At 44.0% G+C, this 15900-nt stretch overlaps 1 protein-coding gene across 2 annotated transcripts in view; it reads right to left on the bottom strand.

Moving 5' to 3' along the window:
- The window catches only part of MYO5B (myosin VB), a 289752-nt gene that overhangs the window by 141443 nt on the left and 132409 nt on the right, over positions 1 to 15900 (bottom strand). For both annotated transcript variants that reach the window (XM_072952259.1, XM_072952258.1), the window contains exons 3-4: positions 12506 to 12677; positions 8710 to 8854 (exon numbers count right to left, since the gene is read on the bottom strand). In XM_072952259.1, coding sequence (XP_072808360.1) covers positions 8710 to 8854; positions 12506 to 12677 — 317 coding nt within the window. The remainder of the gene's footprint in view (positions 1 to 8709; positions 8855 to 12505; positions 12678 to 15900) is intronic.

Here is a 15900-nt window from a genome sequence, read left to right as displayed (position 1 = left end):
CCAGGTATTTCTTACAATAACCTGCAAAGGGAAATCCACATGCATCCTCCTGCTTCAGCTGAGGACGTGGAGGTGCCCTAAGTGACAGTACTTGACCAGGTGAACGTGGGGAGGAAGTGGCTAACTGGGGTCTGGCTGGCCCGCATCCTCAGACCAGACCTCAGATCACGTCACCATGACCGACCTGGCGTGCACGGCTCTTCACATGACTTCAAACACAAGTCAGTACCTGACTACATTTGTAGTTCTGTTAGATTAAATTATCTGTACCTAGTCAAAGAGCTGCTCCCAGCATGTCACAGCAATTTATCCAGATGAACACCCCTTCACCAACAGATAAGAAAGAGGCAAAGGACTTGTTAAATTTGCACAGGCATCGAGCCAAGGAGATCTAATGTATCAGACACAGAACTCAGGATTCTCAAAGATACACTGGGATAATCGAACACAGGGACCAAAGGTGAAAAATGCAGATAACTGAACCCTGCTCAGCACATAAAAAAATCAATCGCACATGTGCAGAATGAGGGCAACATATCTTAAAGGAAGTTTGAATTTACAGTGACAGAAAGTAGATCAGTGGCTACCCGGTGGTGGAGCAGTGGATTTTAAAGAAACACAAGGAAACTTTGGGGAGCTAAGAAAATGTTCATTGTTTGGACCATGGTGGTGATGGTTTCCTGGGTGTACGCATGTGTCAAAATCTGTCAAATTGTATCTGCGACTTAACGTGTGTAACTGCAATATGCACAGCTTATTGCGAGTCAACGAAATCTCATTAGAGTTGTAATAAAATTCTTGTGCATGTGTGGGCAGAGGGAGGAAAAACAGAAATTTAACAGCTTGCAAACGTAGTAAAATCAGCAACATGAAACGCCTGCCAAGTCGGGGCAACTGTAGGCTCCTCTAACAGAACTTCTGTGTGTGAGTCTTTGCCTCACCTGGCAGACCGCCTTCAGAGACCTCGGGTATCAGAGACAAAGACCGGATGGTGTCCGAGGGTGGCCCCCAGTGGGAGAGGGGCTGAAAACCATGCTCAGAAGGAACGTCTGTCGGGGGCAAGATGCTCAGCCAGAGCTGGGGAGAGGGGCTGCCGCGTGTTAAGTAAACGCCTGCTGTCCCGTGTGGCTGCACAGGACCGAGCTCAGATGCGTGGTGGAGAAATTCCCAACAGTGAAAGATGTTTAAAACGGAACACATCTGAGAGCCGGTGTTACCTGGGCTGGGGACGGGCAGGCAGCCCCCAGAGGACCAGCGGCCAGGATGCGGTCTCCAGCATCCTTACAGTTTAGCCAATTCCTTCCAGATGACTGCGGGCCCTCTTCTTTCCAACATGCTGTGATTCCCCAGGTAAGATAAAAAGTGATTATTAATAAACTGAAGTATCTTTCAGCTCTGTGATTTCTGATTTGGGACTTACCTATTAATAACATTCAGAACCTCCGCAGTGTCACAGAAGTTAGACAAAGGAAATGGTCTAGTCCTGTTCTTTTCTAAATACACAATTTCAGAAGGAAGTGACAATATACACCTACAATTTCTTTTAACATAGGGACGTCATAATTAGCTACATTCACTGCACACTTAACTTCCCCCTACACTCAAATTTAAATGATATGACTAGAATTTTAAACATGATAGGTAGAAATATAAACTATACAGTCTAAGAGATTATAAAGGATCACGAGGAAGCTACAGACCTTGGTGCTGGGGCACCCACCCCGAGGGGTGTGCAGGCCTGGCTGAGCAGGACGGCACGGGAGAGCGGACAGGGGAGCAGGGAAGAGTCCAGGGAACACAGCATCCCAGGGAGAATCTCAACAAAGGGAAACACTCGGGCACGTTCCAGGAAGAGGTAATGCCGGAGGAAACAAAGTCCTTCCTGTGTTCAGACATCTTGAACATCTCCCAAACCCTGTGCTAAAGCAACTGACTCCTAACTAGTCCTGACTCGAAATCATAATGAATGGGAAGAAAAACAGAAGTGGTCTAAAAATCAGGGCTGACTGAAGTCATGGTCTCAGACTTTACCGTAAAAATTCAGCAAGTCATCGCTCCTTAATTACTGACCTCCCCAGTGATCCGTCCCTTGTCGTCTTCAACAACAGCTGATGAAGCTGTCAGCTTTAACATCAGTGCCCCACACTTTAATGCTGCTCCCGGCATTTAAAGGTTCCTCGTGGCTTCTCACAGGTCCAGGTCCCTCCCTGAGGCAGGGTCACTGCTCTTAAAGGGTGAAGACACTGAGAACCACAGGCCCGCAGAGTTCGTGCATGGACACACAGTAGGTGAGAGACGCATCGCCAGGGACAGACCCCTGGACACTCCCGCACAGCAAATACCTTACAGAGACACTAGACCTGGCTCTGCTCTAATCAGTATGATCATGTTCTCACCGAAAACATGAGGCTCCATCAGAAAGTACCTCACACACCCCGAATGTCCCCAAACTACAACAACCCAGAATAGTAAGCCACTTCACATCAAAAAGCAAGAAACTGACATCATTCTAGTTAAAACTTGTCAAAGCAAGGTTGTGAATTTAGGTCACCTATGTGCAATTCTTTTTAAAAATTATTTTCCCAAAGATCCTGAAACCATTCTTGTGGATCCCAGAGTATTCCCCGCAATGGCTAGGAAGGTTAAGTTGCCGCTTCTTTTTTTTTTTTTTGACCTCCAAAGGTGGAAAATGTAGAACTTCCTCATTTCTTCTCCCTTCTGCAGCAGAGTCAGGAATTTCTCTGGGGACACTCCCGTGGGCACAGAGCAGGTGTCAATCAGCTGCCTTCCCCGGCTCAGGACAGGCCCACCTTTCACTATAAGTCACAGCTTGGAAGCACAGCAGAGCCAGATGGAAATTTGTGTGCTCAGTTACCCTGGCTACCTGAGTGACTGAATCTGCTTTGCAGTGTCCCCAGTCTCTTTCAGAAAAGAACACAAAAACTCAAATTTTTTCAAAAAAGGATCAGACCCGGGGAGCACAATACGATGGCCTGCTCCCATCAGCAGAGCTAGAAAACACACCAAAAATTCTCATCTCACCGTGGAACTTAGACACTTTTGAATCATTAAGGGAAAAGGTCTATCCCTGAGGACCAGGCCAGTCAATAGGCACCCCTGGTGGAGGGACTGCAGGTTCTCAGCCAGTACAAAGGGCTTTGGGGCAAACAGACTGGGTCTGGATTTCAGCTTCACCGATCTACAGGTGTCCTCATCCTGGGAAATGATACAGGAATATGGAGGAGAAGAAAAAGATTTTGAAATAGGGCACATCAGAGAAAAACTGTTCTTTAAACTTCCCTCGTATCATATTGTCTCTTTAATGAGCTCTAAAATGTCTCCATTGCCCTAGGCCAGTATTTCCCAAAGACTCCTCTGGGAACATAAAAACAGTTCTACGTCTAAATAAGATTGGCAAACCCAGCATAATGCATCCCCACCTTGGAGACTCAGAACCTGTGTCAACGCAACTGCTCTGAGAAGCCCCCTGCCTTGAATGTTTCACTCGATTAATCCAGGATCGCTGGACCGTCCTCATAGCCTTTGCCAACAGAACACACTTTTCTTCCCAAGTCCCCCTGGCCTGCAGAGGCCTCCACAGTCTAGCCGCCCTGTCTCTAACTGTACAGTCCACAACCCCCTACAGACCCACCTGCCGCGCAGGTTAAACTTTCCTGGGCGCTGTTCCCTGACCACGCCTTTTGTGTACAATAGCTTTTTTGAGATGTAATTCACAGAACACACAATTCACCTATTTAAAGTACCAATTCAGTGGGTTTCAGTGCATTTGCAGAGTTGTGCATTAATCACCACAGTCAATTACAGAACATTTTCATCACTCCCCCATTTCCCCTCAAACCTCCAGCCCGAGGCAAATACTGATCTACCTCTCTCTATAGATTTGTCTATTGTGGACATTTCACGTAAGTGGAATCACACAATATGTGGCTTTTTATGTCTGGCTTCTTTCACTTCCAAGGTTCATCCAAGTGGTACTGTGTATCAGCATTTTGTTTCTTTTCATGAGCCAAATAATATTCTACCATATGGATACAATCACATTTTATTTATCCATTGGTCAGCTGATGGATATTTAGTTTGTTTCCACCTTTTGGCTACTGTGAGTAAGGCTGCTATGAATGTCTGTGTGTAAGTTTCTGTGTGGACGTATGTTTCATGTCTCTTGGGTTCACACCAATGAGTAAAACTGCTGAGTCATGTGGGAACTCAGTCTAACCTTTTGGAGAACTGCCAGACTATTTCACAAAGATGCTGCACATCTTACACTCCCACTAGCCGCGTGTGAGGATTCTAATTTCCCCACGGCCTTGCCAACACTTGTTATGATGTCTTTTGGATTATAAACGTCCCCGGGGGATGTGTGAAGCATTGTGTCACTGCAGTTTTGTGACTCTACTTTTTGACGTTCACTCGATCCCACCCACCTAGATGTCTGCTTTGCACTCTGTGTGTCCCACCAACTCACCAAGATCCAGCTTAAACGCTAAAGTTTCCTTGGACTGGGTGTGACAGTGAGTTTCAGACTCAATTACAATGACTCCAAGCATGGCTTCAACTCTCTGCAGTTACAGGCTGTTAGGCCCCACTCTGCCTTTTCTCTCCAACCAGACTGCGAGCACCTTAAGAACTGGGGAGCAGGGGGAGGGTATAGATCAGTGCTAGAGCGTATACCTAGCATGCACAAGGTCGTGGGTTCAAACCCCAGTACCTCCATCAAATAAAATAGTAATAATTAATAAATAAGTAAATGAAAACCTAATTACCCCCCCCCCCCAAAAAAAAGAATTAGGGAGCGAGAGGTCTTACATTTCTTAGTGTTCATTCAGGAAGGAGCCTATCAGATAACTGATACTTCACAAATGCTGGCTGTACGATTTAACCTAGGAGCTGAGGCTGAAGTCAGGGAGGTAAAAATGAGGAAAAGGGCATATTGGATCTCAAACTTGGAGGGAGGAGCAGAGATACAGTGGAGGTCAGTCCCCTTTCTCACAGGGGTTCTCGAGCAGACGACCTGATTCATGAATTTGATGTTTTGTACTACACTAACCTTTTTCTTCCCTCTGAATCTCCATTTAGTCCCAAGTCTGGACTTGGTGAATTCAGCCTGGACGGGGACAATGAACCGATCCTCTTATTACTGTGCCTTCTCTTCCCCTCCGTCCAGCACAGCAGGACCCTGCAGGAACTCTTGGGATGGGCATGAAGGTCTGGATTTATCCCTTTGAGCTTTGACAGAGTCCCCTCAAGCACTCAAAGCATTAAGAGTTGAGGGGTCCCTGTGTGAACCACATCGAGAAAGAAGATCCAGGTCCCAGTGAACCAAGGGGAAGAACTGCCGTGTCCAAGGTCAACTGAGTCACAGTCTCCAAAGACTGGGAGTCATGAACTTTAGTTTCGTGTACCCTTTATCCCCCCAGCTGTTACGGAAGCTCAGATTCTAAGCACACTGCGCTAGGCCATGGCTACTTGATCCACATAACAATTATTTCAACAACTACTGATGAGTCAGAAAGAGCACAGCATAGCTGGCAAGTATTGGTAAATGAATGTCTTCTAGTATTCACAGTCGACAGAGAAGGCCCGTATGGAAATACAGCAAAACCTTCCCTGCATCTGACCAGTGGGTCTCCCTCCTTCCCTGCACAACAAAGATTCTTCTGGGGCTTCTAATATGCGTCTCAGATCAATAGCAGAAACCCTGAGCTGCTGACCACAGAACTTATTCAAAAATAGCTCTCTCCAGTGGCCACGTGTGCTGGTCTTACACTTCTACGACACGTTCATGAGCAAAAACTGCACAAGAATTTCAGCAAAATTATTTGGCTACACCCTGGGACTCAGTGGGTAGAATGAATATAAACCTTAAGACCTTAAAGAAAGCTCTTAAGGAAGCAATTCCCAGTCCAACATTAACATCAAAACCCCTTAATCATCAAACTCCTCACCCCAGGCAAAATCGTATCACCACCACCCTGGGTGCCCATACTGCCCCTTTCCCTCTAAATGGATGTGAACAAGGACCCAAATGCATGCAATGACCCAGGAGGAGAATAACATGAGCACAGCTTCAGGCTGGAAAGGAAGGATGTAGGCATTTAATCCAGGGGAAGTGTGGTGTGGATAAAGCTGGAGGCTAGACGTTCCTCAAAGCTCTAGGGGCGCCTCAGGAAGTCTGACAAAGAACAGCAACTTCTGATACATCTACATGCAATCGGCTAAGAGAGGAGAGTGGGATGAGAAACACCAATGACGTCCATGAAAGGACACATCTCAGAGAGCCGGCGGAACTTTTAGCGTGGCAGGAAGTCGCCAGAAGCAGCCACACTCACCTTCTGTTTTGGAACCGTAAAGAAACCATTGGCAAAGAAGGGAAGATGGGCTTCCTCACATGAAGCAAAGGAAGACTCGGTTTAAGTGATTCTCCTGAAGCACAAAACCTGTGCAGACCCCTGAGCAGGGCTGGGCCCTGCAACACGCCATCCCTCACTCTTATCCCCACGTGACCTGACCTTGACCCACACTCTGAGTCAGGAGGCGTGGGCATCAACAGGTTACCAAGCTAAGCGACTCCTAGTTAAGCCCTGACAGCAGATTTAACATACTAGGTGATCTTTCTACAGCCGTAGCGAGGTCAAAGGTCATGACCATTTTAGCTCCACGACCTCTTACCGCATTTTGGAGTGGAAAAATGGTTCTAGATCATTCCAGTTGTTAAATTGCTCAGTTCTCCAGTCGCTGCTTATGTTGAGTCTGGTCATTGCATATCTATAAGGAAGCAGGCTTTGTAAATCCTGCTCTCCATGGTGAGCAGTGCAACGTTGTAAACGAGAAAGGAAGCCTCTGTAACAGTCTTCCCCTATGGAAACTTTCACTGAGCTGAAAATTACACTCTTACATCCACTGAAACATGGACCACCTTAAATGGGATGCTCTCTCACTCCTTCACTCAATTAGCCAAGCAGCCCCTCTCCCCCAAAAGGACTCCGACATTTGCTGCTCACTCCGTAAGGTGGTCTCTAGAGGTGGCAAGAAAGATTTAGCTGAAAGGATTCAGCATTTTGGTGTTAACTGGGATATGCATTTCCACTAAGTCTTTGGTAAAACTATCTTTCCCTATAATATACCTGAATAGTTCAAGTTCAACACTGTGGTAGTGAATTTTAGGTATCAACTTGGCTAAGCTACAGTTCCCAGACATTTGGTCAAACACTAGCTTAGATACTGCTGTGTAGGTGTTTGTTTTTTTTTAAGATGAAAATAACATTTCCATCAGTAGACCCTGAGTAAAGCAGATTACTCTTCATAATGTGGGTGTGACTCATCCAATCAGTTGACAGCAGAGGAAAAAAATGGTTTCCCCTACCAAAGGGAATTCTGCCTTCAGACTCAAAATGCAGCATCATCTTTTCCCTGGTCTCCAGCCTGCCAGCCACCTCTGCAGATCTTGGACTTCCAAAGCCTCCACAAATGTATGAGCCAATTCCTTAAAACAAAAATCTCTCTCTTGGATAAAGAAGTTGTGGTATATTTATACACTGGAATACTAGTCAGTCATAAAAAAGAATAAAATAGTGCCATTTGCAGCAACATGGATAGACCGGGAGATCGTCATTCTAAGTGAAGTAAGCCAGAAAGAGAAAAAAAAAATACCCTATGATATCACTTATACGTGGAATCTAAAAAAAAAAAAAAAGGATGAACTTATTTAAAGAACAGAAACAGACTCACAGACATAGAAAACAAACCTATGGTTACAAGAGGGGAAAGGGGGTGGGAAGGGATAAACTGGGAGTTCAAGATTTGCAGATACTAATTAATATATATAAAATAGATAAACAAGTTCATACTGTGTAGCACAGGGAACTATATTCAATATCTTGTAGTAACTTATGATAAAAAAGAATATAAAAATGAATATACATATGTCCACATATGACTGAAGCAGGAATTGACACAACATTGTAAACTGACTATACTTCAATAAAAATAGACATATATAAAAAAAAGCAACCCTCTCTCTGCACGCCCACACACGTACACACACACTCCATACTTGTCTGCTGCCCTGCAGAACCCAGAATACTACATCCACCTATCAATCTTCTGATGAAAGAGACCTGTACCTATCTTTCAGAGCTAGAAAAGAGCAAAATGAGATCTGCTTAAGTGCCTAAACAGAACTCTGCTTCCCGGCTAAAAACTCGAAACCACTATGAATGACAGCTAATTTGAAATTTCTGTTTCTGCCCTAAATGCATGGCATCTTCAGGAGTTGTCGACGAGTCCTGGTTCCCTCAAAAGGGAGCCTTCAGTGAGATCTGTAAAATGAATAGTGATGCTGCAAAATGGATTCATTACACCTGGAAGGGAGGAGAGAGGGCCAAAAGAAAACCAAGGAAAGAGAAAACTAAGGAGAAAGAAAGGCATTTATTACACTGCTCAAAAATGAAAATGAAATAAGTCTAAGGAGCCACTGCTCTCCAGGCCTAGGTTCAAGTTCACAAGAGTAAGATGAAGACATGAGGAAATGTGCTAAGAAAAGACCCTGGGCTGGTTTTGTTTCCAGGACTCTTCCTCAATCCCAGAATCACCACTCCATCACTGAGCAGCAGCAGCCAAAGAAGGCAGCCTTTCCCCCTTCTGCCCCCCGGCCACCCAAGAGGACTTCTGGGTGGAGGTTATTCTTACCTGGCCATCTGCTTGTAGGCTTCTTCTGCCACAGCAAAGATGTGGGGGTCCATATCCCCCATGTTTTGGCCACTGTACGCATAGATGACATCTTGACCGTAGATTGGCAGCTGTTCATAAGGATTAATGGCAACAAGCACGATACCTGCAAACAGACGATGCAGTCAGAGTCCGACTGCACGACAGCCACCTGGCGTGAGCTTCAAAGGCCCCTAAGCAGCCCCTCTCTTTGACATACATCAAAACCAGAGAAGCAAAGAGTAACAGAATGAGTCTTCAGCCATCACTCAACTAAATCAAGATTTATCTATGTGTTTGTCAGGCCCTCTGCAGGCCCTGATGGAGAAAAGGCTGACAGGCCAGTTCTCCGAATACCCTAGAACACAGAATAAGCACATGTGTGCACAACACACACACAGATGCTCAACAAACTGAATTCATAAAATAGATATGTGCAGTGTTACAAGGTCAGAAAGAAGAGGCTGCTTAACCCTGCCAACAGGCAGGTTAGGCTTAAAAAGCCATCTCAGATTTAAAATCTATAAGGGGGGCTACTAATTTCTCATTTGTATGTGGGTTTTCCTAACTAAAATACAAACAACTTGTGGACAGGAGATATGATTTGCATATCCTAATGTCAAACCGTGGCTCAGCCAATAATTCACTGTGACTTTGCCCAATTACTTAATCTCTGAGTGCCTTAGTTTCCTGCACTGCAAAAGGGGGACGATAATTGCATTTTCCTGGTTATCCTGAGGATACAATGATTAATAGAGAGAGCGAGCATTTAGACCAGCATCTTGCACAGTAAGCACTGAGTGTCGGCTATTTATTCTCTCACATCACATATATCATGTATCAGCTTTCATTTCACTGTTTTTTCATCTTGTGCCCCAAAAGGACTGCACTGCAGTGATGGACTCAATAAATACATGTTGAATGAAGAATCAGCAAATCTTCTAACTTTTCAGATCCTTTATGAAAGGGCAAGGCAAACTGGTATTTGAGAATGTGAACAGAGAGAAAACACCAATTCAATATTCAAGACAAGACAGATTCATTTTTCTTTCACATAAAAGTACATTCTGGATCACAAGGGAACCACTGACAAGGGTATAAACAGTGCGGGCTTTTTCAGTCATTTGGAGAAGAGGAGGCAGGAATGGAAATGGTCACGGCCAAGATGGAAGAGCTCCTGTGTCATACCCCCTCCGGGTGTCTGAATAGAGGCACAGTTAAAAGAATGACAAGACAAATCATAGATGGGGAGAAACATTTGTAAAAAACATATGTGACAAAGGACTCTTACCCAAAATATACAAAGAACACTTAAAAACCCAACAATAAGGAAATGAACCACTGATTAAAAATGGGCAAAAGACCTAGACACCTCACCAAAGAAGATACACAGACGGCAAAAAAGTGGATAAAGATGCTCCACATCATGGCATTAGGGAAATGCAATTTAAAGCACCAATGAGATACCACTACACACCTATTAGTGTGGCCAAAATCCCGAACACTGACAACACGAGTGCTGGCAAGGATGTGGAACAAAGGGAACTCTTGCTCATCACTGGTGGGGATGCAAAATGGCACATCCACTTTCGAAGTTTCTTCACAAAACTAAACATACTTTCACCATATGATCCAATAATCACACTCCTTGGTATTTATCCAAAGGAGCTGAAAACATATCCACATGAAAACCTGCTCATGGATGTTTATAACAGCTATAGTCATAACTGCCAAAACTCAGAAGCAACAAGATGTTACACAACAGGTGAACGGACAAACGAAATGTGGTACTCTAACGGTGGAATATTACTGTTAGAAAGAAATGATTTATCAAGATATGAAAAGACACGGAGGAAACTCAAATATGTATTACCAAGTGGAAGAAACCAATGTGAAAAGGCTACACACTGTGTCTCCAACTATATGAATTCTGTAAAGTCAAAATTATGGAGAAAGTATAGAAGATCAGTGGTTGCCCACGGTCAGAGGGATGAATAGGCAGAACATCAATGACTTTTAGGGCACTGAAACTACTGTTACGAAACCATAATGGTATCATTATACATTTGTCCAAACCTACAGAACACACAACACCAAGAGCGAACCCCTATGTAAACTATGGACTTTGGGCGACAATGATGTATCACTGTGGATTCAACAATCTTAACAACATGGCACTTCTGAGTACAATGTTGACAGTGGGGGAGGCTGTTGCATGTGTCGGGGAAGGGGGTACATGGCAAATCTTTGTACCTTCCACTTAATTTTGCTCTCAATCTAAACTTGAGGTAAAATGTAAAGTCTATTTAAGAGGGGGAAAAATATGGGAGAGAGGCAGACAGACGCACAGACAGAAAGAGCAACCTGGAATGTAATAAGCCAAACATTCCAGGTAAAGAGGGAAAGGCAAGGAGAGGAAAAAGACATGCAAGTCCTCCTCAGAGGAAAGTTTGCCTGAAAAGACAACCTGGCCTGAAAAACAAGGCCCAGAGCTCTGACAAACTCCACTTAATAAGGTGAATGACTTGGAGACTTCTCTTAAAAACAGCCTCTCATGTTCTAATGGTTGCTGAGTTGTATTAAACCCTAATTCATGCAGCATTCCATTCAAATTTGACATTATACTCTGGGCCACACATTTTCCCAAAATGTCTCAGCCTCCTCCAGAGCAGGTAAGACTGCTTCTTCGAACTCTCAGCTACATCACCAGTCGCTCTGAACAGCTGAAGATGGAGGAGCCACGGTGCAGCTGGATAAATATACACAGACACCAGGATCTCTCTTAGAAGGCACGCCTTTAAAAAGTGAAGCTGATGGCCACTTACCCTTCCTCCTAGAAAGGAAGATTTTAAAAAATATTCTTGGAAAAAAGAACACCTACTGAGGGCTCTGATAATTAATGATTTCTTTCAAATAAAACTCCCACTAGCAGTTGGGAGAAAGGAGCTTCGAGAAACTGTCAAACACTGAAATCAACATGCTATTCACAGCTCCCGTATTCTGGCAGAACAGTAGCCAACTCCAGACCAACGTGAGAGGTCGCAGGGCAGAGATCCCTGACCCCCTGAGGGCTCACCTATGATCACTGCCAAGACTGAGCTGCTGAGGCAACCGCCCACATAGAAGTCCTCGGCTCACTCCACGACCAGACCCAAAAAACCTTTGCCCCCTCAAACAGCAGTTTCCAGGGTTCTTGTTTTCATCATACCACTTAGCAATACTCTAAAAAAAGAGAAGCCCAAATGTGGGTGGGGGAAACAGAAATTTCAAGAAAAATAAGAGAGAATTTTAGGACTTTTGTTTAAAGCATGTGTCGCGGCGTCTGATCATGAATTCAACAAATACTCATCACATTTGCACCTGGGCAAGTAGGAGGGTCAGAGAGAAAAGCAGCCCTTTCTCAAGCAGAAAACAAAAACAAGCCAGGTACACGCCTGCAGCAGTGTGCTGGGTGGTGAGAGCGGATGCCTGAGCGAGGGTGCGGGGGTGGAGTTTTGCTCCCCTACCGACCCCAGGACTGTGCCTGAGCCAGTCAAGCCGCATAGTGTGGCCCAGTTCTTCCCTGGCTGAGCTGTGATTAACAGCAGCCCTCCCTCAGAGACGTAGGGCAGCCTATTTAAGGCACACTCACCGATTGCCAACCTTTCCAGGGTCTCAGAAGGGAGGCACTTACAAATGAGAGTGAAAGTAGGAGTCTTAATTGCTGGAGCTGAACACGTCAAGCCTAAAGCCTGTAAGCAATTTCAAACACACACAACCAACAGCTGCCCCAACTTACCACAGTAAGTGTAGATATGGTTGGACTCCAGGAAACGGACCTTCAAATTGTGCAGAACTGCAGGCTCATGCAGATAGCTAAGGGCAGTTAGGTCATTTTCTCCCACCAGGATATCCGGATTCCGCAGGAAGGGCAGCTGGTTGCTTTGGACATCAATGGGGTATTCCCGAACCTAAGGCAAGGCAAGAGACAGACATGAGAAGGCAGAGTTACGACGCGCTTAGCCTGTATTCAACGTCCTGTCTTGTCGGCGAGGATCACCACCCTACCATGATCGTAAGTGAAGACAAATAACACGTTTTAAAGAAAGGCAAACTGAACAAGATACCTGTGTTGCCATAAGAGACCAGCCCAGGTGGAAAATGTGCTGATAACTGAATCCCAGTGTATCAAGGTGGAAGACTGAATGCCATGAGAAATTCAGGAAGCACAGCTAGATTTAACAAAGTGTTCTTCTGCTTTTCAAGGTGTAAATACTACTGACTTCAATTGTAGTTGAAACAGGAGTACTGTTCTTGCCTCCATCCAGTAAAGCTTCTTTGGTTTGCCCACATCTAATCCTGGCGTTTCTTTTCTCTCTCTCCCACCCACCAATGCACTCAGCACTCAAAAAAAAAAAAAAAAGATCTTGCAACTAACAGACTGCACTCCGTAAGTTCCATTCAAGTTGTACACATATTCTCCCACAACCTAACTGCAAGCTACTTTCAGACAGTAATTTTACTTTGACCCAAAATATAACAGGAGCCTGAGGTGTGTGTGTGTGTGTGTGTGTGTAGTTAGGGACTATGATCACACATCTAAAGGCCAAATCTCAAGCGCAAGATGTTATCCTTGTATTCTTGGCACAGTACTTGAACGACATAAATGCCCAATATACGCTTACTGACAGGATATATAACTGACTACGTGTGCTCACACATACACATGTACACATGTAAAATTAAAAGATGTAGTTAATTTAAAGACAGTTTTTTTTTAAACATTTAAACAGGAAGAACTTGACTGCTGCTTACTATGGCTTAGCTCAGTGTTAAGTTTGTTATGATATTCTTAAGAACCATTTAAGAGTTTGTAAAAACAGGTTCCCCAACACAACTTAAATTCAGGGGCTCTTGGATAGGGCCCAGAAATACCAATTTTTAAAAATTCTCAAGTAGTTCTAATACAGGTGGCCTATATTTTAAGAATCACTATTCTGCACAACGCTTTCAAGAAATGCTATGGACAGCTTGAATTTACTGGGATAACAGTTAATTTTTAAGAGAATTTAAGTATCAGTGCCTTCTTCTGTCCCACTTTTAGAGGGACTTGTACTACCAGGTACGAAGATACGTTACTAAAGCCAGCACTTAAAGTACTATGGTAACGATGTTAAAACAGGCGGAGAAATGAAACAATCGCAGATCCAGAAATAAATGCAAGCACATATGGATCATTTGTTCACGATAACGGTAAAATAGCAAACAAATTGTTAAAAAGCATTTTTTTCAAATAACAGCGGTAGGCAAACTTGCAGCCATTTGGGGAAAAAAAAAAAAACAACACCTGAGCCAGTGTTCTATCCTCACTCCCTCATATCAAAATAAATTTTAGATGGAAAAAGTGTAAAAATTAAAACTGAAAAGAAAAATAAAACCAGTAAGGACAAGTGGGCACATCTTTGTAAAAGCTTTGGAAGGAAATACTTTAAAAGGGTGATGTAAAAGCCAGAACAATGCCGGAAATGTTCACTAATTTGACTACAATATAAAACTTTAAAACCATCATAAGACACACCATATGCAGAGTAAACTGAGAAGGGGACAGAGATTCTGCATCATATGGCAGAATTAATATTCTTAATATCCAAAGAGTTTTAAGAAATCAAAAAGAAAACCAATACTCCAATAGAAAATTGTGCACAGAATACAAGTCACAAAATAAGAACTACAAATGGACAATATATGATAAATTGTTCAACGTCACCGTTAACCAAAGAGATGCAAATGAAAGATTGTGAGCATGATTATCCATCAGCTAAGCAGAGGTGTAAAAACCGACAATGCGGGAAGGGAGTTGGCAAAAGGGCTCAGACTGATTTACCTGTTCTGGAGGACAGCTGGCAACACCTAGTCAGAATTTTTCATAAATATATTCTTCCTTGGCCCCAGGAGACAATCTCATAAATGAGCAAAGATATTGACTTTCCAAAGCTATAAATATGAAAGTAAAACACGACACAGACCTGCATTTATGGGCAGGCAGCTACCCACAGCACTCTGCTGAATCTAACAAAAGGAATGTTACAGAATGAAATTTAAAATAGGGTTCCATTTATTTAAAACTATATATTAAAATCTGTCTGGAATAACATCCCCACAAAATATCAGTGGCTACCTGTGTCAGTCAGGTTTTCTTTGTACGGTTCCCTGTTGTTGGGTTTTTTAAAAATATTTATCAAGGTTCTTTTCTTTCTGAGAAAAGCTTTCATTCTTATCAAACTTACTCCATACAGGAGACTAGCAAACAAATGACTATCATGAGGATGCAGATAAAATTCCCCAAAGGTGGGAAACAAGGGGAAACAGAGACTGTGAAGAGTTGATTTTTGTTTCATTAAATACTAGGGGTGATCCCCCAACCCCTTCGTCTCTGGCAGCGCTGGGGGCATCACCATGACTCTAACCAGAGCTCCCTCCTGAGCCATTCTGAAGACTTTCCCATGAGCTGTCCCCTCGCCCCAGCAGGAGCACGTCTGCTCTGTGCCTCCCACTCCCACGTGGCTCTGCACCCCACCTCGGGGAACAGCACAGCGACGGACAATTGCAGAGACACAGAGCTCCCCCGGCCAACCCCTCGTTTTTCAGATTAGGAAGCTGCGACCTGAGCCCAGGCTCTTCAAACTCTGAGGCAGAAATGCCGGCATTCCATCTTTTCTTAGATGAATCTCCCCTCAAAAGACCCCCCAACCCTAAGCGTGTTGGAGGAAACACATATGCAATTTTGTGAAAACATAGTCCAAAAGCCAATGGTACTGGTTACAGTAAAACTGAGAAGGAGTAAAATTGTCCAGAGCAGCAGAGAAGAGGCAGGTGCCACAGGTGCGGTGGTCGGAGCTGCTGATTTCTCAGTGTGGGTACGCCCGGAGGGGACGAGGGAATGAGAGCCGTGAGAACACGTTTTTTTTTTTTTTTCTTCTTTAACAGATTCTAACACCGCTGCTAGTGTTGAACATTTACAGCTAACATGGTTTTATTTGAAATCTAAGGGTTTATGACATGATCAGGGACCATGAACTTCCAGCACAAAACACTTCACTGTATGGTAACTGGGCCTTTGGAGGTGAAGAGGAGGCTGAATGTTAACACCCCTCACAAAACTAGTCATCCTTCTGGAGTGGACCTCGGCTTCCT

Source organism: Vicugna pacos, chromosome 30, assembly GCF_048564905.1.
Source record: "Vicugna pacos chromosome 30, VicPac4, whole genome shotgun sequence".
Classification (NCBI taxonomy): Eukaryota; Metazoa; Chordata; class Mammalia; order Artiodactyla; family Camelidae; genus Vicugna; species Vicugna pacos.
The sequence above is the reverse complement of the archived record's forward strand: the minus strand, read 5'-3'. Positions and strand labels throughout refer to the sequence as shown.